Raw genomic sequence first — 27,159 nt, forward strand, 5'->3', positions numbered from 1 at the left:
CACAGGGAGTTCCAGCGTCAGTTCAGTGCAGAAAATCGCTGTGAATTCGAGCATTAGTTTAGCGCAGAAATACAAAGGGAATTCGAGCTTTAGTTTTGCGCTGGAATTCAACTGTGAATTCGAGCGGGTTTTTTTAGCGCAAAAATACACAGGGAATTGGAACATTAGTTTTGAGCTGATATTCAGATGGAATGTATACTACTGCTAACTTTTTTTTGAACAGTGTTCAAAATACAAATATATATATGAGAGATTTACACATCCATCATTCCCTAAATGATCATCAAGGTATATTCGATGAATTATTGACACAAATCGATTGTTTTGCAACATGTTGTTTGTCATGAATTCAATGATACTATGTTCACTTAGGGCCTACATTTAATTCATCGTTTTGGTCCTCAAATTGTCATCTATTACTACATTATTGTTAATTATGATACATTTTTCATGTGGTAATCCCCCTTACAGTAAGACTCTTCCATCAAATCGATGATAATTATGACAATGCGTGTGGTTGTATGTGTATGTGTGTTATAAAAGCATACCACGTGTTTGTATTGCGGAGGACCGACCGAGGGCAATCACCCCTCTGGTCTGTGTATGTCAGCAGCGGAGAGTGTCATGCAGGGTGCGGAGAGGGAGTCGTAAACCTGCCAAATGTCCACCACTGGTGTCGGCTAGTGGTCACATAAACGTGTTTCTCCTAAGACATTTTCTCACTCCTCAAAAATACTCCTCCAGAACAATGGGGTGTATCCATTAAGACCAATAGTGTTGGGTGTACAGTTTGCCTGCCCCAATATGTTTATGATTTTGTAAAATAATTTAAAGTGTCATCTATTATAGGCAAATTCATTCAAGAACCAAAACCGGGGAGAACAAAACTGGAATGCACACGCCCAAAAGTCTTCAGACCAGAGCAAGAAGAGTGAAGATATCCAGATCTTCTGAGGAGTTTATGCAGCAGTATGCATGGCAAACAAACAGTCAGAATTTGTAGTAAGAAAAAAGCAGTGGTACGAGGGACTTCAATTTTGTTAATCTGCCCAATGAGAAATTTCTCTTATTAACTCGGAGGAGTAACAGGGGGAGGTCGGGAGAGAGTATCTTTCACATGACAGAGTAAGGAGAAACGCAAACAAAAGTTCCCCAAAGTCAACCAGTCTCTGCCAAATCAGTGGCGAGAAATGGAGAAGAAAAAGAATATAATAATATGTGACTTTGAAGTAATTGGCAACATAATTATCAATAATGGCATTTTAGAAATGTTGCTAAACGATTTATTTTTATGGATTCTTTTAAAACCAATTCCTAATCACTTTCAATGAAGACGAGTTGCCAAAACTCTTCATTTAGGTGTTGTTGTTTTTTTGTAACTATCGTTATATACTATGTAATAACACCTGAAATTCCATAGAAATTCCATAGAAATTCCATAGGAATTCCATAGAAATTCCATAGGAATTCCATAGAAATTCCATAGGAATTCCATAGGAATTCCATAGAAATTCTAGGAATTTCTGCGCTAACCTAATGCTCGAATTCACAGTGTATTTCCGCGCTTAACTAACGCTCGAATTCACAGTTGAATTTCAGCGCAAAACTAATGCTCGAATTCCCTGTGTATTTCTGCGCTCAACTAACGCTCTAATTCACAATTAAATTTCAGCGCCAAACTAATGTTCGAATTCCCTGTGTATTTCTGCTCTCAACTAACGCTCGAATTCACAGTTTAAATTTCAGCGCCAAACCAATGCTCGAATTCCCTGTGTATTTCTGCGCTCAACTAACGCTCGAATTCACAGCTGAATTTCAGCGCAAAACTAATGCTCGAATTCCCTGTGTTTTTCTGCGCTCAACTTACGCTCCAACTCACAGTTGAATTTCAGTGCAAAACTAATGCTCGAATTCCCTGTGTATTTCTGCGCTCAACTAACGCTCGAATTCACAGTTGAATTTCAGCGCAAAACTAATGCTCGAATTCCGCGTGTATTTCTGCGCTCAACTAACACTCAAATTCCCGTTGGTTTTCTGCACTGAACTAAAGCTCGAATTCCCTGTGTATTTCTGCGCTCAATTAAGGCTAGAATTTACTGTTAAATTTCAGCGCAAAACTAATGCTCGAAATCAAATGATTTCTTTGCGAAAGATATGTGCTGAAATTCCATGTAAATTAATGATATCACATATTGGAATTAGTGATATCACAAAATGTATTTCTTGATATCAAGAATGTGAATTCGTGATTATCACTAATTCGATTTCGTGATATCAAAAATTGGTTTTACGTGATAAACCAATGGGTATTTGTGATATCAAAAATTGAATTTGTGATACCAGAAATTCGAATTTTTGATATCACGAAAGGGAATTCGTGATATCAGAAAATCATTTTAAAAAGTAATTTGGCTTGCCATATGTGCGATCCAACTCACAGCACACTGGGTGATTTCAAGTTCGGTGCTAGTGCTAGACAGTGTTATATACCTCATAAGTGAGATTCGTATCACTGATTGGTCAAAAGTATATCACGTGACAAGGTGTAGTCCCGTCTATCTTGCCTCGGGGTTTTCATGTAAGTGATAGAAAGGCAAAACCCTCGTGATAGAAAGGCAAAACCCTCGTGATAGAATTCGTAAACCCTCCGCGACTTTTGTACACATAATTATGTACACTAGACTTCGCGCGCGGTGTCCGCAACCCCTCCACCCGGTACCCAAATGATGGCCAAAGACGTTCACTACGCGCATCGTATAAACGTACGTACAAGTACGTACACATGCAAAATCATCGCACAGCAGGCATGTTTCAACTTGGCATGGTGATCGAGCGCTCCTCCGTGATTTGAAGTGAGCTGGATCAAAGATCGTACACTTTGCAATTAGGATTTCTTAGGATCCCGAAGCAGAGACAAATCTCAGCATGTTGGAAATATCAAATTAAAACACGAGCGACGGGAAACTGGATGTATACTGTAATCTACTGCCACGATTTTATGCAGGAGCTCGCCGAAGGCCGTGTGAGTGAGTGTACAATGTACCGTGCGTACAGGGTAGTCTACGAAATGCACGAAAACCATGCAAGCAAGCGCAGGCTGTGGCCTGATTCTAGGGCTAACGTTTAGGCCTCATTTACAACTACTTCGTATTTGTCTAGCCCTAGATCTTGCTTAAGTCTTAAACGATGAGGTATATAAAACAAATATTAACTGCTCTGTATTCGGATGGTGGAGGAAATTATCCTCATGAGCAGTCAATATTTGTATACTAGTGCTAGCCCCCAAATAACAGCGTTAAATCGAGCTCGCGCTCCAAACAACACCGACGGTCAGATTAACGAGGCGATACCGATCAAAATTATCGATCACCAGCACTAGGTGTTGGAATCACACAGCGCCGCGAGCTCCGCGGTAATTGCGCGACGAAAAAAGTGACTGCGCGCGATTACAGTAAAATATTAAAAGATGTAGACAAAATTGCTTAGTTTTAGAGACATAGTGAGGAAGACAGATTAAAATGCTACAGATTTCATCCACTCCCCTAAATACAACTATCTTAAATTTGCTCCCAGGCTCGGATTTATAAAGCCATGTCGAGAGTGTTCGTGTACGTTACGTGGGCGACCACTGCATTAGCATGGACTTTGCACGTAAAACGTGCACCAATTATGGACGTGAATATGAGTCTCGCACGGCAACGCTAACACCAGCACCGAACTTGAAATGACGAAAATGTTAATCCCTAGGGGCTAGTGTTAGTCAATGGCGAAAAAGCACGTAAATCGCTAACACAAACGGCGGAGCTCGGTTCAGCAGACGACATTCGTTATTCACCGAGCCCAGCACCAACTACCGGAAATACGTCATAATTTTGAGGTCAACTCCCAACACCGACGTGATTTCAAGTTCGGTTTTATCGCCGGTGCTAGTGCTGAGATAGCACTAGCACTAGCACTAGCACCGAACTTGAAATCACCCATTTTGTGAGCGCCTACATCGTCTCCATCAGTGCCGTATATAAAGAGAGTCTGACCAACTCATGAATTGGACGCCATGTCGTTACCCAGCGGACAGTGCGCTTTAAGTTTTAGCGCGTGCGCTTGGGGGACTAGCATAGAGATGTATACTAAGAACACTAGAGGGCGGACTCCGTAAAATCCCTGTGACCGATAGAAGGAGGCGTTCGCCATTTTGGTCCGGGCAAATTTCGACTAGCGACCGTACCGATAACGTGTAGCGCTACGGAGCATGCAGGGAGATCGACGACGGGATGCAACGGCAGTAGGCTGGCATCTATGCCAAGGTCTCCATCGGAGTTTGGAAATCGAAAAATGTTCTTAAATTCGCAAATTCTACTTCAAGTAGCATAGATCTATGTTGCAAAATGCCTGGTTCATGTGCTGCTTTTGGATGTAGAAACAGGAGAAAAGAAGGGGAGCGGAGATTACTTTCACAAGTAACTAAAATTACATTTATAGTGTGTGTTAAACAGATTGATTCAAGGCAAAAAAAAAAAGAAGGAAAAAGAAAAGAAAAGGTCTTGCAAAATTCGTCAGGGGCACTCCGCCCTCCCTCAGCTATTCTCGATCTATTGCTACTATAATATAGATAGCTAATACAGTACATAACTATATGCAAGGTCGGCGGAACGGGGGAGGGGACATTTGCCCCATTAAAAAAAAACAAAAAAACTCCCCTTTTTAAGTTAAAAAAGTGCTCATTTCTAAGTGCCCTATTTGGCCCTTGAGCCCCCCCCCCCCCAAAAAAAAAAAAAAAAAAAAAAAAAAATCGTTCCTCCACCCTTTGCTATACCAGCAGTTAATTTCACTAAGATAGTGTGAGAAAAGCTCAGAATACGTAATATATGCCTGGTGACAGGACATACATGCTCCGGCATTGATATCTTTCTGAAAGTAGAATTACCATCATGGGTCTGATTGGGCTTTTGGTTCTTGTAAGAAAGGCAGGGTGAGGATTAGGATTAGGGTCACCGTGGGTGTTATGATTTGGGTTAGGGCTTATGTAAGCTTCAACATTAGCATTTCGAGCTTGAACATCAATATGTCATGGAACCAATATGCCTACACGTACTTATAAAAATGATTTATTTCATTTCCACCACCACCAGAAAAAAAAAAAAAGAAATACAATGAAACACTCGTATACACAGATAGGACTATAGAATGCAGTCCCCTCATACAGAAAAAAAATATAACTGCAAAAAAAAAAAAAATACAAAAATTGACGCAGTATACTGTATCACAAGGGGCATCCGGCAGTCTAGAGACCAAGAGAACCCTTTGTATTGCATGGACCATGGTCGTGTTGGTCGGCTTGAAAGTATTACCTCGTTGAGAATAAAGTGATTTTTTTTTCATTTTCTTTACCACTCATAGTAAGAGATTGCTAGCAACTTAATTTTTGAGTTGTTTCCTTCTCTCATCTCCGACCCCCTCATCTTTTTGCTGAAAGGCAATACGTGTTTGAGCGCTTGTTGTATACGTGTTCACGTGTCCACCACTACTGCGCTGCCCGGACGCGTTTTTTTTTAAAGACGGCACAGATTGGGGCATGGCGCGTGTTAAACCTATGGGAAAAACGTTGGGTTAGGGTTTTTGGTTATGGTTAGGGTTAGGGTTAGGGTTAGGGTTAGGGTTAGGGTTGGGGTTAGGGTTAGGGTTAGGGTTTGATGGTTTGGGTTAGGATTAGGATTAGGGTTAGGTTTAGGCATAGGGTCCCCGATAAATTTGTAGTTTCCCCAATCTGTGCCGTCTAAAAAAAACACGCTGCCCGGACCGATGCTTGTTTTTGCCCGGACAAAGATGGCGCGCGGCCTCTTCATCTCGGCACACGAACACTGCGTACGCGCCACACGCAGTCCGCGCTCTAGTATATTATTAGTATACATCTCTATGGGGACTAGCGTGTACGCGCAGGCGTCCCAAAGGCGCAAGGGACATACTGGGTGATTTCAAGTTCGGTGCTAGTGCTAGTGCTAGTGCTAGCCCCCGAATAACAGCGTTAAATCGAGCTCCAACACCGACGGTCAGATTAACGAGGCGATACCGATCAAAATTATCGATCACCAGCACTAGGTGTTGGAATCACAGCACCGCGAGCTCCGCGGTAATTGCGCGACGAAAAAAGTGATTGCGCGTGATTACAGTAAAATATTAAAAGATGTAGACAAAATTGCTTAGTTTTAGAGACATAGTGAGGAAGACAGATTAAAATTCCACAAATTTCATCCACTCCCCTAAATACAACTAGCTTAAATTTGCTCCCAGGCTCGGATTTAGAAAGCCATGTCGAGAGTGTTCGTGTACGTTACGTGGGCGACCACTGCATTAGCATAGACTTTGCACGTAAAACGTGCAACTACTTATGGACGTACATAAGAGTCTCGTACGGCAACGCTAACACCAGCACCGAACTTGAAATGACGAAAATGATAATCCCTAGGGGCTAGTGTTAGTCAACGGCGAAAAAGCACGTAAATCGCTAACACAAACGGCGGAGCTCGGTTCAGCAGACGACATTCAACACCGAGCCCAGCACCAACTACCGGAAATACGTCATAATTTTGAGGTCAACTCCCAACACCGACGTGATTTCAAGTTCGGTTTTATCGCCGGTGTTAGTGCTGAGATAGCACTAGCACTAACGCTAGCACCGAACTTGAAATCACCCACTGTCTGCAATGCTTGACTTTTGTTTTTCTCAGAGAGGGAGAGAGAGAAAGGGGTTAGGTTGGGGGGGGGGGGGGGGGGACATTCTTTCATTCCAACCATGTTGAACAAAGCCAACTATCATGGCAATCATTCTTACACATTCAAGTAGACACAAACACAGAGGTACATAAACATGATAAATAATAGGCATAATTCCTTTATAGGAATATTATGATAAATTACTGTAAAAAAAAAGAAGTTACAGTGAGCGGTGTCATTATCTGTCACCAGACTGTATGCTATATATTGTATTTAGCACGTTGTCCAGGTAACAAGATTGTTGTATAACAAAATGATATATAAATTTACAATTCTAGCTGTGCACAGACGATAGACGAATTCCACAATTCGCACGTACATAACCATCAATTACCATCCTATTTACTCCTATATGTATGAAACTGGCATGAAGGCCTACTGGTAATTCAAAAGGAATACACCTATGTACAATGTACAAAATGACAACGTCATCGATAAGTGCGTATTAAGGTATGTAAAATTATCTCAAATTGTTTAAAAATAATTTAAAGAGAAAGATCTGAAATTGAACTAAGCACAAGACAGTACCTGGATTACGTTATGAGGGATATCCTCGGTGGCATCCGCACCAAATTAGAACTATATTGCCATGATCATTGAATAGATATGAAGTAAGTAAAAAAAAAAACTAATGAAAATGTCCTATACAAGATAATGGCGACTGGTATAGACTTCCGCCATATTGTTCTCTTAACAATGTCTTAACAACGTCATTAGGACATTATGTCACTGAGGATATCCCTCATATTATGTTATGCAGGTACTTGTGCTTTCGTTCAATTACATGTCTTTTTAAAATATTGTTTTTAAACAATTTTAGATCATTTTACAAACCTTAATACCGATGACAAAACATGCATGTTTCACTTCCTTTGATAACAGAGAATAAGGTAAACAGAACATTGTGTAATGAAAAGACTGTACAATAATTGAGGACCTTACAGTAATTATACATTGTAGTAAAAAAGAAACAGAAGTGGTCGAAATGAAGTACATGTATAACCTTTCTTAGAGTGCGAAAAATGGAGAGACCCACTAAAAAGACAGAGCTTGTAGAATGTGGGCCCCTCTGGAAAAGAACATCGATGGGAAGATTAATTGAAGCATCATAAATACAAAAAAAACGAAGAAGAGGAAGAAGTCTGGAAGCTCACTGACAATTAGATTCACAGATAAATACTTACTTTCATAGACGCGAACAAACATGAAACAAGACTAGACAACAAAACAACTACTGAAGAAAAGGCTGTTCGGGACAAAAACGGAATGGACAAGACTAACAAACGCGAACAAACATGAAACAAGACTAGACAACAAAACAACTACTGAAGAAAAGGCTGTACGGGACAAAACGGAATGGACAAGACTATCAAACAAAAGGAAAAAATAGCAAAAAAAAGAAAGAAAAAAGAACACAACGGAGACTGCGATCTTCGGCAGAAGCATGTCAAGAGAAACAGAGGATAGTTGTGGAGAAAAAGTGATATTGTAACCCCTGAAAAGAGAAAAACAAGGAAATAGAGGGACGTATGAACAGGAGTAACAGAAGGAAATTCAACTCTTGGACGCTTTGGGCAATCACATAGCTGATGACAACAAACATCCAAAAGATTACAATTAATTCTTCAAAGAGTAGGAAAAGTGAGTAAGTCAGTATGTGAGAAAGAAGGCCAAATGGCTAGTTCAGTACTGTAAAGTCATACGATTGCAATAGAAAGGACTTTCTTCTTCTTCTTCTTCTTTTTCTTCCGATTAAGTCTGCCTCCTTCAATAGACTGAAAATTCTTGCAGACTGTGCTATTTACATTATAATACAATTTATTTACAGATATTTACAAGCATATATAAAATTTGACGAAAATAACTAGCCACTGTGATCAACCGTTAGACGGTTTCGAAATGATCCCACAGATGGCGCTGAAACAATTTCTGACGACAGGGAATTCCAGTTCCTTACAGTTCTTGGAAAGAACGAATAATGGCGATGCGATTCAGTTCTCGAGTATGGTACCTGATAGGAGTGTGGTTGCGAGGCTCTCGTCAACTGAGTAGCCTGTTTAATAATATAGTCCTGTGCTGAAAGAGGAGTAAGATTATTGTGTATTTTGTACATCATAATTAGCCTGTCATTTTTTTCTGCGTTGTTCCAGAGTGGTCCAATCAAGTTCTTGTAGCATTTTGGTGACACTTCATGGGCGTCACCAGGGGGGGTGCGTTGGGTGCGAACGCACCCCCCTTCAGATCCTTAAAAAAAAAAAAAAAAAAAAAAAAAATCAGTCTGCGAGCGACCTCAACGCCGGAATAATTATTCTTTTCTATTTTTTTTTAATATTTTGCACCAGGGACCCCCCCCCCCCCACAAAAAAACAAAAACAAAAACAAAAACAAAAACAAAAACAAAAAACAAAAAACAAAACGTGGGCAAAAACAATTCGCACCCCTGGTTCTGGCAGCAATGATTTTATTCATATCTACTAGTATTCTATACAGTGTTTACTATTTATCGACCGTACTGTACATCCGTACGATACTGAGCAGGGGATGCTCTAAAGTGCAGATTTTGGACATCCTTCCTCCGCTTGGTCACTTCGACGCTACCTCGCTGGTCATACATCTCCCAGTCACGGACATAAACCGACACCCTTGACTACCAGTGGCGGATCCAGGGGGAGGGGCGCACCGGGCGTCCCCCCCCCCCCCCCCTCTTAATTTCCAAAGCGAAAAAATATAGCTTCAAACGGCAGTTTTTGGACTGTAAAGTGTCAAAATTTTCAAGCTCGCTCGTTCCGCTCGCTCGCATTTAGTCGTAATGCCATTCTCCTGAAGTTGCTGCTAGTAATTACCGGCAGTTGCGCCCGGTGCGCCCCCCCCCCCCCCCCATAATTTCCAAAGCGAAAAATATGCCTACAAACGGCAGTTTGGGGACTGTAAAATGTCACAATTTTCAAGCTCGCTCGCTCCGCTTGCTCGCATTTAAATTCTCCTGATATTGCTGCCAGTACTTGCCAACAGTTGCGCCCGGTGCGCCCCCCTTAATTTCTAAAGCAAAAAACAGAGATAGCTTCGAAGAGCAGTTTTGGGACTGTAGAGGGCTTTTTACACTCGCCAATTAGTCCCGTACTATCTCTTGTCCGGGGCTAAGGAGAAAACTGACCTTTTTACACTCGTATTTCTTAGCCCCGGACTTTCCAAACCACATGAATATTCATAATTACGCTGTGTACTGTACACGTACACGCACGCACCGGCAGCACTTGATTACCTCGTTTCTGATTGGTCAGTGAGGGTCGGACTTCGTCTCCGTCGCTTAGCCCAGGATTATTTTTTCGTTCTGTTTACACTCACTTGCTTGGCACCGCAATTGCGGTGCTAACTACTGCTATTTTGCAGGGCCAGATAGTACCGTACTATCGGTGGGGCTAGCCCACTTTGGCAAAAACGAGTGTAAACAGAAAGTGGGCTGAGGATAGTCCCGTACCAACGGTGGGGCTAAGGCCCCCCTTAGCCCCACCGTTGGTCCGGGGCTAAGCAAAATTTTACAAGTGTAAACAGCCCTTAAAATGTCAAATTTTTCAGGCTCGCTCGCATTTAATCTTTATGCAATTCTTCTGATGTTACTGCCAGTAATTGTCAGCAGTTGCGCCCGATTCGCCCCCTTAACTTCCAAAGCGAAAAAATATAGCGACAAACGGCAGGATTTTACTGTAAAATGTCAAAATTTTCAAGCTCGCTCTCTTCGCTCGCTCGCATTGAATCGTTATGCAGTTCACCTGATGTTGCTGCCAGTAATTGCCAGCAGTTGCGCCCGGTGTACCCCCCCCCCCCCCTTGATTTCCAAAGTGAAACAATATGGCTAAGAAAGGCAGTTTTGGGACTGTAAAATGTAAAATTTTCAAGCTCGCTCTCTTCGCTCGCTTGCATTTAATCGTCATGCAATTCACCTGCACTGCAAAAAGTCCGGTGTTAAATATGAAACACCGAGCTGGTGTTAAATTTCCGGTGCTCATTCATGGTGTTAGATTAACACCTTCGGGTGTCCTTTCAAAATTTAAAATTGTTTTTTTTAATAGTTTCTTAGTTACTGCACGTCTTGCTAATTTTGAACTTCAACAAGACGATAAAGAATCTTCTGATAAAGTACTTGATTTTTGATTTACACCACAGTAACACCAGTTGGTGTGGTCCCCTATTGAAGCTGGACGGGTGTTATACCATTGAAATTAACACCACCAATATCAAATCAACACCATGCGGTGTCATTATTGAATTAACTCTAGCGCAGTGTCAAAAATATCACCAGCCACAGTGTCAAATTAACACCACGAAGTGCCAGGTGAATACTTTTTAACACCGTCACAATACATTTTCTAAACCTGTGAGTGTCGTCCTCTTTTGAAGTTTGATCGGTGTTAGAATTAACACCCATGGAGTTAAATCTAACACCGATGTTTTTACAGTGTGATGTTGCTGCCAGTAATTGCCAGCAGTTCCGCCCGGTGCCCCCCCCCCCCTTAATTTCCAAAGCGAAAAAATATGGCTAAGAACGGCAGTTTTTAGACTGTAAAATGTAAAATTTTCAAGCTCGCTCGTTCCGCTCGCTCGCATGTATTCGTTATGCTCTCCTGATATTGCTGCCAGTAATTGCCAGCAGTTGCGCCCGATGTGCCCCCCTTAAATTCCAAAGCAAAAAAATATAGCTACAAACGGCAGTTTTTTTTTACTGTAAAATGTCAAAATTTTCGAGCTCGCTCGCATTTAATTGTTATGCAATTCTCCTGATGTTGCTGCCAGTAATTGCCGGCAGTTGCGCAAAATATGGCTCCAAATGGCAGTTTTGGGACTGTAAAGTGTCAAAATTTTCAAGCTCGCTCTCTTCGCTCGCTCGCATATAATTGTTATGCCATTCACCTGATGTTGCTGTCTGTAACTGCCAGCAGTTGCGCCCGGTGCGCCCCCCCCCCCCCCGAATTTCCAAATAAAAAAATATGGCTACAAACGGCAGTTTTTGGACTGTAAAATGTCAAAATTTTCACGCTCGCTCGCTCCGCTCGCTCGCATGTAGTTGTTATGCCATTCTCCTGATATTGCTGCCAGTGTTATAAACCTGTCGTTTCACACCGACAACTCCCTCCCACAACCTCCCCCCTTGCTCGTTCCGCTTGCTCGGGCTCGGTCGCGTTCATGACATCAGTGTAAGAATTATTACTAGAAATTTATTTACCATTTATAGGCAAATTGTTTAATAACAATTTACTTCAAAATGTACTGATACCTTAAACAAGTGGGACTGTTTCAAGTCGATAAAACACGCAAAAAAACTTGCATCAAATCGCACTATTTACAACATCAAAATGCAAAAAGTGCTCACCGTGGGAGGGGGACACTTCCTCCCACATCCTCCCCCTCGCTCACTCCTCTCGCTCTTGCTTGGCCGCGTTCATGATATTCAGTGTAAATATTAAAATAGGAAGTTTATTTGGATTATACTATTTTATAGGCAAATTGTTCAATGATAATCTACATCAAAATATAGTGCTACCTCAAACAAGTGGGACTGTTTCAAGTCGATAAAACAAGCAAAACATGCATCAAATTGCACCATTTACAACATCAAAATGCAATTTCAGTTCTAACTGTGGGAGGGGGTTGGCCCCCTCCCACATCCTCCCCCTTCGCTTGCTCCGCCTGCTCGGGCTCGGTCGCGTTCATGACATCAGTGTAAGAATCAATGCAAGAAATTTATTGAAATGATATAGTTTATAGGCACATTGTTCAACAACAATTTCCATCAAAATGTACTGCTACCTTAAAAGTGCAGGGACTGTTTCAAGTCAATGAAAACACGCAAAAAGCCTGCATCAAATTGCACCATTTACAACATCAAAATGCAAAAAGTTCTCATCGTGGGAGGAGGGGGGGGGGGGACAACAGGCACTTCCACATCCTCCCCCTCCCCCTTGCTCGCTCCCTCGCATACTAACACCCCCCCCCCCCCCCCAAGATGATCAATCCTAGATACGCCGGTGCCCTTTCCCCGCCTGGCTTCCCTTAAAAAAAAAACCCGTAAAAGTCTAGGGATTGAGAGCTTCCTATATTCCAAATGTCTGTCCAAAAAATCTCGTTACATTTAGTGTCAAAACGCACCCCCCATGAAAAAAAGCTGGTGACGCCCCTGCACTTGAGGTGTTATGGTCGCGATTTAAAGTGAATCACGCAGCTCTTCTCTGGACCATTTCCACTTGGTGGATTAGGTTTTTGGAAGATGGGGCGGTTTTTTTTTTGTGTATCATGATTCAAAGAATTCCAATAATTTGTTAAATTAATTGTTGCTATACTTGTACATAGATTGCCCTAAATTTTACAAATACAGATCTTTAATTTTTAAGAGCTTGTTAGAGGCAAACAACGCATTAGTATGAGAACGTGCACAACAATTCACGTATTTGTATGAGAATGTATTTGTATGAGAACGTATTCCTTTTAAATTACATATTAGTAGACCTTTATGTCAGTTTCATACATATATGGGATTAAACATAAACAGGATGGTAATTGATTATTATTTACGTGCAAAACATTAATAACTGTGGAATTCGTCTATCCTCTGTGCGCAGCTAGAATTGTATATTTATATTATCATGTTGTTATATACAATATTTTGTTCCCTGGACAACTTGCTAAATACAATATAGGAATAGCATACAGTCTAGTGAAAGTTTACGATACGACTTACAATTCATCTTTTATTTTTACAGCAATAATTTATCATATATTCAGGAATTATGTCCTTTAGACAGCTTCCCTATTATTTATACGGTATACCTGTGTGCTTGTGTCTATTTGAATGTGTAGAAATGATTGATTGTTTGCTTCGTTCAACATGGTTGGAATGAAAGAATGTCCCTCCCCCAACCTACCCCCTTTCTCTCTCTCCCTCTCTCTCTAAAAGTCAAGCAACACCGTGCCTTTGGGACGCATGCGCGTACACGCTAACCAAAAGATAATTATTGTACTTGTACCAAAACTATAAGCGCACTTTACGCTGGTAAGTTTTGGACAGACTCTACGGCACTGGCGCCTGCTCTACGTACCCTCCTCGAGCTCGGGCTGTTGAACAAGTATATATATATCATAATGCTGGCTCCGAAGCATCAGAAACAGCTACACTTTCTTCGGGTATGTGGTTGGATTCAGTTTTGGCAATCCTGGGTTTTGTTTGTATTGAAATTGCCATATCATTCTGCATTTACTGCCTATAGAGCAAATATTGAGTATTCTGTTCTCCGTTCTCGCGCCTTCAGTCCCATTCTTTGCATTCTGCGTGTGGGGCGAAAGTCTGTGATTGTGAAGACAACGCAGTAAACGGTTAACGGGTCACTAAATTAGTTGATAATGTGTTTTATCAAATACGATTTTGTCTGCGAAGCAGCTTCGTCAATTAAATCCATCCAATTAAACAAAAAGCATATAGCGTAGGTCTGTAGGTAAGTAACCCCGGGGCGCTCCGTTGTAATTTGACGTTACACAGCTGCACACAGTCACAGTGAGTTATCACTGTGCCTAACCGCAGCAGCGACCCCATATACGTACCGTTACAGCGCCCCGCGCCGGGGTTACACCGACTGTGTCCCGTGGGAATACCCTCCCTGAGTTAGCAGCAGAGTGGTGTCTCTGTACGATGAAAACAGAAACAGAAATTTACGCACCTCTAAGTCTAAAAGTGCCCTCTTTCACCAGCAAAAGGCTTAGTTTTTATACAATGGTCAATGCATATGTTTCTTACCTAATTGTCATACCTGTCAAAAAGGTGTTTTTCTCTGAGTAACTTGTTACATCTCCATATAGATCTAGAATAAAATTCCCCCATTCCTTCATTTTCAAAACAACCTTTGCGCATTGGCGATATGAATATGTATAAAGTTGTGATGATTTTCGCCTTTGACAAGGCCCTTTCACTGTGTTGTGGCGAGCAAATGTGTTTGGGTGAAATGTGCCCAGCATCGAGCGACCAGGCGCCACACGATGTCGCGCAGTGTCGACAGGTGTCGTTCTCACAGATTCTACTTAACCGAATCAACAAAAATCATAAATTTGGACAGAAAGGGACTATTTGAGGAACCAAATGTTCCACGACGCATGTTGTCAACGTACAACTGAACTACATCTGTATGTATTCAAATTTGAGCAAATTCAAGTATTTAAGTTGGATTTTATGCGTGGAACTACCCCGTACGAGACTGAAAATTCTACTATCCGCACCTATTGGGTCTGATGAAATTCCTCATCACCTGCCAGTTGAAGATTGTACAATGTAGCAGATGAGCATGTTGACCGAAAGAGCAGTCTGTATCTTGTCGGGGATATGTTCAGCGGAGACTATGTCTGGCCTCAAGGAATCCCCTTTTGTCTATGGTTGAGGGCTGTAGAAGTGAAAAAAAAAAGAGAGAGATAAAAATCCTACAGGCAGAGGGATTTTTCTGTCTAATGTCGTAATGAGCATGATGAGATAGATACAGAGCTAGCACAATATGTTCAGGCCAAGTTCTGCAGCAATCATGCAAAACCAATGGAGACATTGCATAATTGACAAAGCTGCAGGAACTCTGGCTGAGTTTGAAAACTCCTTCTTTCCAAGTGTCATATTCTATTGGAACCAGCTCCCTACCATTTTGACAGCCACTTCCCTAGACCTGAACAGTTTATGAGGCAGGTGGTTTGGATGACACTGCATCAAACCTAGTTGGAAAGGAAGCTAACTTTACATACACAAGGAGCACTCTTTATCTTTTATAAGTTTTATACAACTACATACACCTGTAACCAAACAGGATCAAGCAGTGCAGCATGACACACTAGATTCAGCACTGGATAAAGTATGAAAATACTGGTAGATACTCTTCCTTGCCCAGAGGTCAGTACTTTATGGGGAAGAAGGTCATCATGGTCAAAAGCTCCATTTAAGATTAAGAGTAATGACCACAACATAATGTAGACACAATGGGAGATATAAGGAAGATAGATTGTAATGCCAGAGAGATAATTCATATTAATGATTCATTTTTTTTTTCTTATTCACTGGCTAGGTGAGTGAAAACTGTCAGCTGCTGACTGAATTGCACATTATTCGAGATGAAGGGCATCCGGATGAAACTTGGTTCGGAGATAGACACCTGCAGGTGAGCTGTTGCATTGCAGTAACACAAAGCACATTTTTGAATGAATTCTGGAACCGAAACATGAAGTCCATTATGAGAGGAGCTATGAAATTCGAATATACGTACTAAAAGCAATGCTTGTCAATACTACATCTACTTGGTTCCACTGGTGAAATGCATCCTTAGATTTTGCGATAAAATATGACATTCTTGAAACTAGTGCATAAAGGTGAATATCCAATTTTTACTCAATATAACTACTAAATGAAAAATATTCCTTTTACATTTTTCACTTATTTTCCATTCTTCATACTGCTGATCTTTAGCAGCACAGTACTGTGTTCAATTGATATTTTTGTAGGAAATTGTCATCCTTCTGAGAGACCCAATCAAAGTGAAAGTTGTGTCCTACTACGAACAACTCAAGAGACGTAGGAGAGACAAGACAGAAAAGGCTGATCCAAAGAAACAGAAGGAGAAAGAAGACTCCACCATTCTAACAGGTGAGTAGGTGAATGGAATATTATTAATAGATGGAGCAACAGCAAGAAATACCGTAGACTTTTTTTGTTTGCTTGTGTACGGGTACCTCTTATCAAAATACAATACAAGTACTGTATAGTTCTCTCTATTTGGAGCATGGCATCTTGAAGTGATTTCCAAATACACCTGGGGATTTGTTATGAGGTAGGATTAATAAGACAGGTAGAGAAGTAAGCATTTTTATTTTTTATTCTATTTTGTTTTATTCATTAATGGTTTAAAAGACACCCACAGACAGAATTAAGGTAGTTTACACAGTGACAAAACATCAATATGACATACACATACACATACACATACAATTTACGTTTGAGTTACGATAGCTTTAGATGTAAAAGGTTTGTCTTTGAAAGATTGCAATTTGCATTTCATTTGACAGATGAATCAGGAAAATGAACAGGTACCAATTAACCACTCATGGAAAATCATGTTTCTTTAGATAGAAAAAGATTGATGTAGGTTAATTTCATGGAGTCTTTGATGCCTTTGTGTAAGATGCCTCAAAATGGTGTTTTGTTTTGTTGTTGTTTTTTTCCTGTTCATATACAGGCCAATCAGTAAAGATTGGTTACTACTTTACCAACTCCAACATACACTACCGATTGTGTGTGCTGCCAAGTGAGATTGGATCACCAGTCTGGAGGGAGGACGGGTCAAGATATGGAGGTAGCCTAGCAAATCCAGTGAAATTAAAATGTCCCCCTGTTTATTCAACTGAAGAGGCACATCACCATCCAACTATGTACCTTGTTCAGTTGATTGTTAATGATATCTATTATTTATTTCAAGTACAAATGCATTTGTCATAATTATAATTATAATAACCACTTTTCTGCATTTGTTTTATTGAAACTTTCATGATATTTTGCCAAATTAGACCAATGATCCACTAGATTTAACAGATTTAACCTTGAGGCTGCCTAGCAGAAGATGATGTGTGTAGGAAAGGTCAATAAGAGCAGTTTAAACTATATTTGGTGGTATGCAGAAAAAGCAATTCTGTACTGTTTTGTTGCCCAGATTACATTTTATATTTTTTGCTTCATTTGGTTATGGGTTTTGTAGATTTGTTTTGTTTTTGTGGATGGATGCATCTCTTTTCATACAGTGAAAGCAACTACCTACAGTACCTATTACCAGTTATGTAAATACATTGTATATACAAAGCACTTACCGGTACTCAAAATGTTGTTGCATTTTTTTTTTATTCATTTCTTTTTTTAGGTGGTGCAGGTTGTTTATCATGGTTGGCTTGTAAGTTTAATAGTTAGAAATACACATTTTCATTGCTGGTTGCCTGAAGTAAAAATTTGAATGACTTGTGAGAGGAGCAAAGTCATTACAATTCTCAAGATAGTAGGTGTCATGTAAAGCGAATTGATTATCACTCCAAAGAAATATACCGAACAATTTTAAAAAGACTAGAAAGTTTCTGTGTTGCCACATATGCTGCAGTTTTACTTATCAACTTTAACCTTTAATACTTCTTAACATTGAGCACTTTTCACATCTGCATTTCCATTCAGGTGGTGGTTTTAGCTATGCCCGTCTCTTCCCAAGGAAGCTTGTTGTTTTCGTGTGCAATCATCAAGCTGGGAGTGCTGGTGCGGTGACCAGCCAGCTGCGAAAGTCGATGGGCAACACTCCCCAATCCAAGAGCCTGGGAATCAGCAGTTACTTTGCCCAAAAGAATGCTGAAGAGCATGATGTATTCCAGTGTACAGATTCTGCAGTCCGAAAGCACTCCAAATTGAAGAGAATGTGAGCATATTGTGCCCAAAACAACATTTGTGTGTTAATATAGCTTATTCCAGGAAACTTTTTTTTTTAAATGAAACATTTTGTAAAGATGCTGTATTTCATCATTTTGTAGAGTGAAAATTTGTGTTTAACATCAGGTGCCATTGGAGGATGCTTTGTGTGATGTTCAGTTGACGTGAAGGAAAGTACTCATGGTAGGAAATGCATTAATTACTCACGCATTTCCTCGGGCACATTTTGATACAATGTCAAATGCCAAATTCATGTGACGTGTTCTAAATATTGGAAGATTTTGCAAAAGAATTTCTTCAGCTCTGAGATATGTGTTCTGTGATATTGCTGTCTTTGTTCAATGTTATATTCTTGGTTCTCCAGACATTTATTTTTGTGGACATATAGAGCATGTTCAGAAATGAAGTTCATATTGATTCCTTGATTTGCATTCTGTATACACTTCATATAGTGTCAGTGGGATGAAGAACGCAGGAACTAGTAGTGCAGCAAATCAGAGAGCTCAACTTGAAGGAGAAGAGTTTTTTCACGGTCCTCTGCAGCTTGAAGGCACACATCCACACCCGGAGCTACAAGGATCCCAATCAGAGTCGGGGCCATCCACTGTACAAATGAAGTCAGCGGTCAGTGTTGGAAGCAGCTCTGATGGATGTAGTACACTACCCAAAAACACTGGGGAAGTTCGGTCAGCTGATGACTCGTGGGATGATCTGGATGTCAGAGTATGCAAGAGGGCTAATGTTCGAAGGCAGTGCAATACCACAAGTACAAGGAAATTGGAGCAATCAACCCAACAAAGGGATCCCACCCTCAAAAATGATACAGAATCTGTCCAATCAATGGAAAGTAGCAAAGTGGGCGATAATCGTCAAAGATCAAGAACACCCAAAAGATTTAGGCGCACTTCTTCTGACAAAATAAACTCAAACGGTGGAGATTGCACTCCTTCAGAGGAAGTTCAAGTTACCCTTACCCAGACTAATGGGCAAACTGTGTGTGGAAAGAAGGAACGTGATGATAGTGCTGACAATAAGATGTTGCCTCCAGATGCTTTGGGAGATATGACAAACACTCGAAGTGCAGTGATAGGAGTTTGTCGTGCCAGTCCTCGTTTGAAACAGAGGGGAAGAGTGAGGAGTAAGCTTTCTCTGAAGAAGCAGACAAAAAGTGACCAACAGTCCACAGAATCTGTGAAGCGCAATCCAATTCTTGGGGAATCAGAAGACTCTGGAGTGGAACAGACCTCTCATTGCGTGTACAAGACTGCTGCAGAATCAGCCAGAAGGGAAGCAGTGCCGGCTGCCGAGATAGGGATGGATGCTGGTCTCCCTCCAGAAGCCATCAAGGGAGTTGTTAACTGCTCGGTCAGGCTTAGCGATTGTCAGGGATTGCAATCTAGATCTGCTGGTAATGGTCACAAAGAGTTTGCTTCACCAGAAGTTGGAACAAGGACCAGCAGTAAACAAGCTCAAGGAATCTGTGATGATCTCTCCATGAAAAGGGATTCTTTGTTGCCGAGAGGGACGCCTGCAGCCATTTCCAGCTCTTCTTCAGATGACGACCTGGTGGCAGTCAGCTTCCTTCAAGATAGCGTGCCAAATGGCAGGGTGCCCCATGGAGTTGAGCACATGACCGCTCCTGTTTTACATTCTAAGGCTGTACCTGGCAGTCTCAAGGAAGATCAAACCTCTCATTCGATGACATCTGGTAGATCTCATGCCAGTGACCGTCAGGAGATGTGTGTAGTTGACGAGCCAGAATTTGCCCATACACGTGCTCTTCGGACGCTACCCAAGAGATTTAAGCAGAGCAAGTTGGCACTGTCTCACAGAAAGGTGCAGGATGCGCTGCCAACCAGCAGTGCGGGAGGATGGTCTCAGCAAACACTGCAGTCAGTAAATACTACCACCCTCAGAGCCAACGCTGAGAACAAAAAGACTCAAAAGATGGATCAGGGTGAATTGGATCTAGTAAGTACTAATAAGAGCACAACACCACAGAAACAAAATGAAATACTCTCAGAAAACTGTAGTGAAGGTAGTACCCATAATGACACTGATGGGATGAAGACACAAGATATGTGCCTGAGAGGGACAAAGAGGAAGAAAAGAGATATTGATGGGATATGTGCAGACCTAGAACAGAAGGAATCTGGCAGATCATCCAAATGCCAGAAACAAACAGAAGACGAGATGCCATTTTACATTCCAGGGGATGACAGCAGCGATGGAGAAGAAATTGACACGGGAGTTGATGAGGATGGGGTGAAGAAAGATCAGGGCAGCAGCACTGGAGGCAAAGAGAGTCCTAAGAAAGGAAATGGGAGCAACCCTGAGGATGATGTCATTGATCTCAGCCAAGGGGGTGACCATGCAGACAGTGGCAGCTGGTTTGAAACCATGTTTGGTGATAAAAGGTATAAATGATTCCATAATGAGTAAATGAAAATTTTTCTGCGTTGACATCATGTTGTGTAGTGACTCCTTTCAAAGGAGATTACAGTTTGGTGGCTAAGTTTCTAGAAGAAAATAATTTCAAAGCAATTTCTACAGTATGTGATTATTACTATCACGATTATCTGTATCATTAACCTGTAATGACTTCGGCTTTTTACCTATAGTGTATGGTGAGGTAACAAACAATGTACTCTGGTCACTGTACTGGTATTCTTTGTGGTTTTTACATTCCTTCAAGTACACTTTCATCAGGTTTCTAGAATGACAAGACTTCACAGCATTTACTGCATTACACTTTGCATGTGCATCAGATAAATTGCTAAGTTGATTTGATTATTCATTCATCAAATGACTCAATCAATTCAAATAATATGTACTTGATTAGTTTGTTCATGTAGCAATAAGTAGTCCCTTCCTTGTAGACTTGTTTAATAAATTATTTCATCTTTTGACAACCACCATATTTAGAATGCCATGTTTTATATAGTAGTTGCATATGCTAATAAAGGAGTTTCAGGGAGCAGATTCCCCTTTATTTGCCAACCAAATAGGTATGTGAGAGAGCTGACTGAAGATGACATCGCAAGTCTCACTCTCAGGAACAAGCTGTATCTCAGACGCATCTTCACTGGCAAGGTGAGCCACGCCCAGAGGTAATACATGATGTGCAACGCATTCCATATTTAGCCAAGCCATAGTCACTTCACGGGAAACCATAGCCTAAATATAAATGCGGATTGAGTGGGTTGAAATGTGTTGAATTGCATCAGAGTAGTTGAACAGTATTTACATGTTACATTTTCTATGACCTTTCTCTTGTTTATAGATATCCTGTGAGAGACATCAGCTGTACAAGAAAAAGCCCTCTGACAGAAGTGAGTTAATTATGTTCATTTCTAGGGCTGTATGCTTTGTGATGCCAACTGTTCTGTTTTTTTTTTTATTCTCAGTATTTTGTACTTTTTGTTTCCCAAAAATGTGCAGCTTTTGTGACCCAATATACTGTATGCCTTTCCAGCTCTCAGAGTACAGCACTGCTGTTTACATGGTTGGCATCCCTGCATGCTTATGTGAACTGAAGAAAAAAAAAAAGTTTTGCAGCTGTGTTCCTGTATCACTAAGAAGCTTTGTTAATTAAGATCAACAAATGGTAATTTATACTAGATGCTGATAGGCATCGGGACTTTATCCACTGATTAGGTTTGGGGAAATACAATCTGGGAAAGGTCAGGGGTCAAAGAGAATGGATGAATTCAGCACTTTACACAGATTGTGCAATAACTCATGAAGTTAAATATGCCGCACCTTCAAGAAAACAACAACAACAATGTACAGTCCAAACTGATGTCTAATAGCGCAATTTCTAAATTGTTATTTTGAGCTGAAAATGTGATGTAAGGTCTGAAACCAAGGGTAAAAGTATATAATTTTACATTGTATACAATCACATAAAAATATTTTGTGTATTCTCAGCTGGATCCATATACAATAAAAAGTAGACAGAGTGGTGTTGAGTATTGAAGTGAGTCTTTTATTTGCAAAATATTTGAAAGTGCAGTTCAGAACATACCTCAAAATACATGTATGTAATGTGGCAAAGTCCACCTAGCCACATTGATCATCATTCTTTTATAAAGCAAGCATTTTTATGCTCTTGTATGGTGTGGAATGGAAAAACAGATATACATCTCTCCCATTTTCATGTGTATGCTGAATTTGTTTAACCATGGTACGACAGTGGCGCTTAAACACCAAGTGAGGCTTGGACCATTCCGAGATGAGCAGATGGATGCAGTCATGGGGGAACTGGTCAAAATATACTGCAAGAGACATTTTAAGGTACAGTAGGACCTCAATTATCCGGCCATCGATTATCCAGATTCTCTGTCATTCAAACATCGACTGGCTGACATTTTTGTTTTATGTTTTCGTGTATTTTCACTGCCGAATCTCACTCAAAACAAACACACGTTTAACCATTATCGTGTGAATACACGACAGGACATATTCCAATCATCCCAGCAGAGTGTACCTTTTAAGCAGTTTGTGAGACGACGTCAATGACAGGTGCCGCTCTTGTCACTGGCACTTGGTGTACAGCCTTTAATTGATCTGCGAGTATGCCGCGTAATAACTTTACAGAGTGCATGTTGTACAAAAAGGAATGCATGTTCACTCCTTCATTGATGGCATTGTTGAGCGTGTCTTATATAAGTGTTCATTAACCCTCCTTGAAGAAGACAGAAAAGGTAACAGCAGTTTATGTGAAAATTATAACAGAGAGATTTAGATACTGTAAAACCAGAAGTGTTTGCATGCATTTTAATTTTGCAAGAGCCAAGATTGGCAAAATTAGAATGCATGTGTGAAAGTTCTTGTCTACACTACAAGTATATGCATTGGATTCCAGTGGCAATTCACAAAACATTTCGAGCCACAAAATAGGCCATTGGCTCCAATTTTTGTGAAAAATTTCATGCTGCACAAATATCTTGCTTTACAGTAGAATTCTATGAATACCTATTCAACCATTGATCATCCATACCCTACATGTATTTCTAGTTATTCAGTTGCTCCTCTCTTTGCTATGTGTCATGTCATGTGTAGTTAATTGTGTGTAGCAAAGTGCCATGACCATCGAAAGGTGGACCTGTGCGCTGTACAAATAACCAATAGTATTATGGTCATTATAGACATCATTCTCTTTAATAGTGACATTTCTACCCCTATTTTCTCTCTATCTCTCTCCAAACATTGACCCCAGTACATGGACTACATCTCCAAGGTTCTCCTACCAGAGGCCATGGCCAAGATCTACATGGATGTCCACAGTGTGAGCCACGCCCAGGCTGAGCAGGTCATCCAGGGAATACAGGAGGAGCAACCAAGGTGTTGAGGATCACACAGGGGTCATGGAATGATTTCAAGTGTGGTGCTGGTGCTGGTATGCTGGTGTTATCTCCCAAACAGGTGCATGAACTCGAGCTTCAACACAGCAGGTCAGATTGATGCAAGTGATATGTTCATATGTGTCAATCCAATCCCTGACACTTGGTGTCATCTTCACTGCTGCAAAGTCAGTTGGTTTGTGCTGGAATTTCAGATAGGAGGAAGAGAGTTAGTCCATGTGGGTCATATCTGACAAGACGAGGTACATCCCTAACTGCTGCTCAGATGAGTGATGAAAAAATTAAAGGTTGCAAGTCTGGACCTCTAAAGAATGTAAACATTTTTATTTGGCTTCTGAACACTAAATTGTTTGACCATGCCTCATTATGTGTTCTTGTAATATTGCCACATGAATAATTGTCCGTATGTGCTGTTTCATTATATTGTCAAAAGGTTGATTGATGATCTTAGGACATTTTGTAAGTAAGAAAATACCTGAAACAATGATGGCCACCCAGAAGTTTCTTCTTTTTTTTTCTTTTTCTTTTTTTATACTGGGCACTAACTCAATGGTCGCCAAGAAGTCTGCCCATGCAGTCTTTCTCTTTGCCATAGCAGAGGGGTTGTTCCTGTTGTGTCTTTCAATTTCACAATGTACTCTTTGGTCTCCAGAAGCCAGTCTTCTCGGCTTTCATAATTCTCAGCATTGAATTATTTTTCTTACACTATTTTCAGCATTGTTCCTAGAGTTCACCAGGTCAAACAGCTTTAAATCCATCCTGATAATGAAATCTGTGGTAGACTCACTCCCTGCAAAGTCAGGATAATGTCGGTCCTCCCAGCAAAAATCAATGGCATCAGTTACGAAGGTGCTTAGTACCTGGATTGCAAGCTTCACGTTCATGTTATATTGCTGCCATTTGACATGCTTAATCATCAACTTGTTGGCTAGGTGAAGACTGTCTGTTTCTTGTAATTCTGCAGCTTTTCAGTGTACTCTCATGATATTATGTTCCTTTCATGGTACGCCACCCCCAAGGTAGCGAAGCAATTCCTAACCAACTTAATCAAGTGACAAGCGTCAAAGATGAAATGCACTTGCTCTTCTTGAGGATGCTTGAAGCTTGCGCTAATGGTTACTGGATCCAATACACATCTTAGACTAGCCACTGTAGCTTGATTGGCATATGAGCCATCTCAACAAACACCATGAACTTACATGCCTAAATTGGTCAAGGCACTAATCAGATTCTTGATGATCTCAGCCTGGATGTTTCCAATCAAATGGTTCACGAGACAATTATGCCGCTGGATATTTCCAGTGTCCAGTAAGACCTACCACCATAAACACCAGTGCTTCTGTGGCTAGGTGGTCTTCACTTGTTGGCATGAAGTTACTGCAGTCAACGAACCCAGAGTATGACATGCATTTAGGAATTTGCATTACCTCCTTCTTTATCGATATCACATCAAGCACTATAATAGTGTCTCATATGTGCCTATATGTACGCGAACACAACTGCGTGGGAGTTGCCTACGAGGTGCGAGCCTGGGTAGTACTGGTTGAGTGGATGGAGAAACCATCATTTCTTTCTTGGATTAAGTGGCGTATGACATATAGCAAGCATTATGGTATTTTAGAGAGCAATGGCGTAAATGATTTGTGAAAGTAGAAATGTCTTAGCAGTGCCAACCAGGTTGGGGCATTCGCATGAAATTCACGAATGGTCCCTCATTCTTCTGTCGTAACTCCACCATGAGCTGGTCGTATAAGCCAAAGCAACGGCGTCTCTCGGGACTCGGCCAAGCCCAGGTCCATGATTTTCTGACCCTCCTCTTCTGTTCTCTCCATCTCATGCGATGCAGCTGCACCTCTATCTGCATGAGGTCCAGCTGTTCCTGCATGACACATAATTGTTTCTTGATGCGAGTTCAGTTTAACCATCTTGTAGAGGTCTTCTTTCTTCGAGACCAGGCTGACAACTCAGTGAAGGAGTAATTATAATAATGATCTATAATAATGTTAATAATGATGATGATGATAATGATAATAATGATAATGATACTACTACTACTAATAATAATAATGATAATAATGATAATAATAATAATGATGACGATGATGATAATGATAATAATGATAATGATGCTAATAATAATAATAATGATAATAATAATAATAATAATAATGATAATAATAATGATAATAATAGTAGTAATAATAATGATAATAATGATGATGATAATGATAATAATTATAATAATAATGATGATAAGATAGGACTTATAAGGCACCAAATCTATCTAATAATTAATGCTCTCAATGCAACCATAAGTGCAAGATGAAAATTACATACAGGTACAAAGAGAGAAATAAAATGACAAAGTGAAATAGTAGGCCTACAGGACATATGAAATAATGATGATCAATTATAATAAGTAAAATTAAGCAAATAATTCTTAAGATTATTCTTAAATACTTCAACAGAATTACTATTCTTAATGAATTGAGTGAGTGAGTTCCATAAAGAAGATGTGGTGTAAGTAAAAGTGCATTCCCCCCACTTTGTGTGAAACCTAGGGATGACAAGGATTGCAAGATTACAAGGTTAGAATTATTGGTTTCTTCCATATTGTGCTGCAATGATTAAAGTGGGATCAGACCATTGTGTTATAAAGAGTCAATGCTGTAGCTACAATGTGGGTCAAGGAAAATGTGTTGGCCTCTTTAAAACATGAAGGTTGCATAAAACTGTTCTTTTTACATTATTGACATGATGTTTCCATGTAAGTTTTAGTTTCTAGTAACTGCGGGGTACTTGCACCAATTAACTTTTTCAAGAGAGGTATTGCTGATTTTAATGTTAACATCCCCAAACTTTTTTCAAGTGCTTTTTGAACCTAATAACAAAGTGACATTTATCAACATTTAGCATAAGTTTGTTCGGTGGGACCCAGTTACATGCAGTGTATTGCTCTAAAATATGAAGTTGGTGTTTACAACTTTCTCAAGCTCAGTGAGATTATCAGATGCAAAGTATGCATATATTACGTGTCAACCGTATGTATTACTCCTTGACAATTTAGAATGACACTAGGCAGGTCGTTCATGTACACGATAAATAAAAAAGATGCCAAAATTCTACCTTGTAGGACACTAGAGATGACCTCGCTTTCCTGTGAGTCATTTTCATTGATAATCATTAATTGCTCGCTCTGACTACAAAAGCTATCAAACCAGTGTATTATATTTTCACAAAGTCCAAAGACGAAGTTTTTTATCATGGATTTCCCACAACGAAATACATGGGTATTTTAAGACCCATAGATTGAAATATTGAAATAGAAACATATTTTGCTATTCCATCAATAGTTTTTGCAGTTCCTCAAGGTCTCTGTTAATTCTGATCTTTACCTTTTTGCCAGTCTTGGTCGAGACAGAGATGCGTCCATCATTGGTCCAGGTTTTTTGACCTTGTCACAATTCCATGCTTTGGGGACAAATGTGCTCCTTTCCGTGTGAGGTCCTCGTGGATGAACAAGTTTGACCTTTGCAGTTTCAGTCTAGATGC

The 27,159-nt window shown here is 40.4% G+C and overlaps 1 protein-coding gene across 1 annotated transcript; it reads left to right on the forward strand.

The window, feature by feature from the left end:
* The first annotated feature begins 13,858 nt into the window (after positions 1 to 13,858).
* On the forward strand, positions 13,859 to 23,800 carry LOC139719355 (uncharacterized). Its single transcript, XM_071630770.1, has 10 exons — positions 13,859 to 13,947; positions 15,855 to 15,947; positions 16,288 to 16,429; positions 17,019 to 17,135; positions 17,996 to 18,230; positions 18,694 to 20,658; positions 21,250 to 21,334; positions 21,525 to 21,573; positions 22,437 to 22,537; positions 23,463 to 23,800. Exons 1-10 carry the CDS (start codon positions 13,906 to 13,908, stop codon positions 23,592 to 23,594), a joined length of 2,961 nt encoding a protein of 986 aa, XP_071486871.1. The 5' UTR covers positions 13,859 to 13,905; the 3' UTR covers positions 23,595 to 23,800.
* The last annotated feature ends 3,359 nt before the right edge of the window (positions 23,801 to 27,159 follow it).

The sequence above is a fragment of the Diadema antillarum genome, unplaced genomic scaffold, assembly GCF_040938485.1.
Source record: "Diadema antillarum isolate AM-2024a unplaced genomic scaffold, OU_Dant_1.0 scf00000109, whole genome shotgun sequence".
Lineage (NCBI taxonomy): Eukaryota > Metazoa > Echinodermata > Echinoidea > Diadematoida > Diadematidae > Diadema > Diadema antillarum.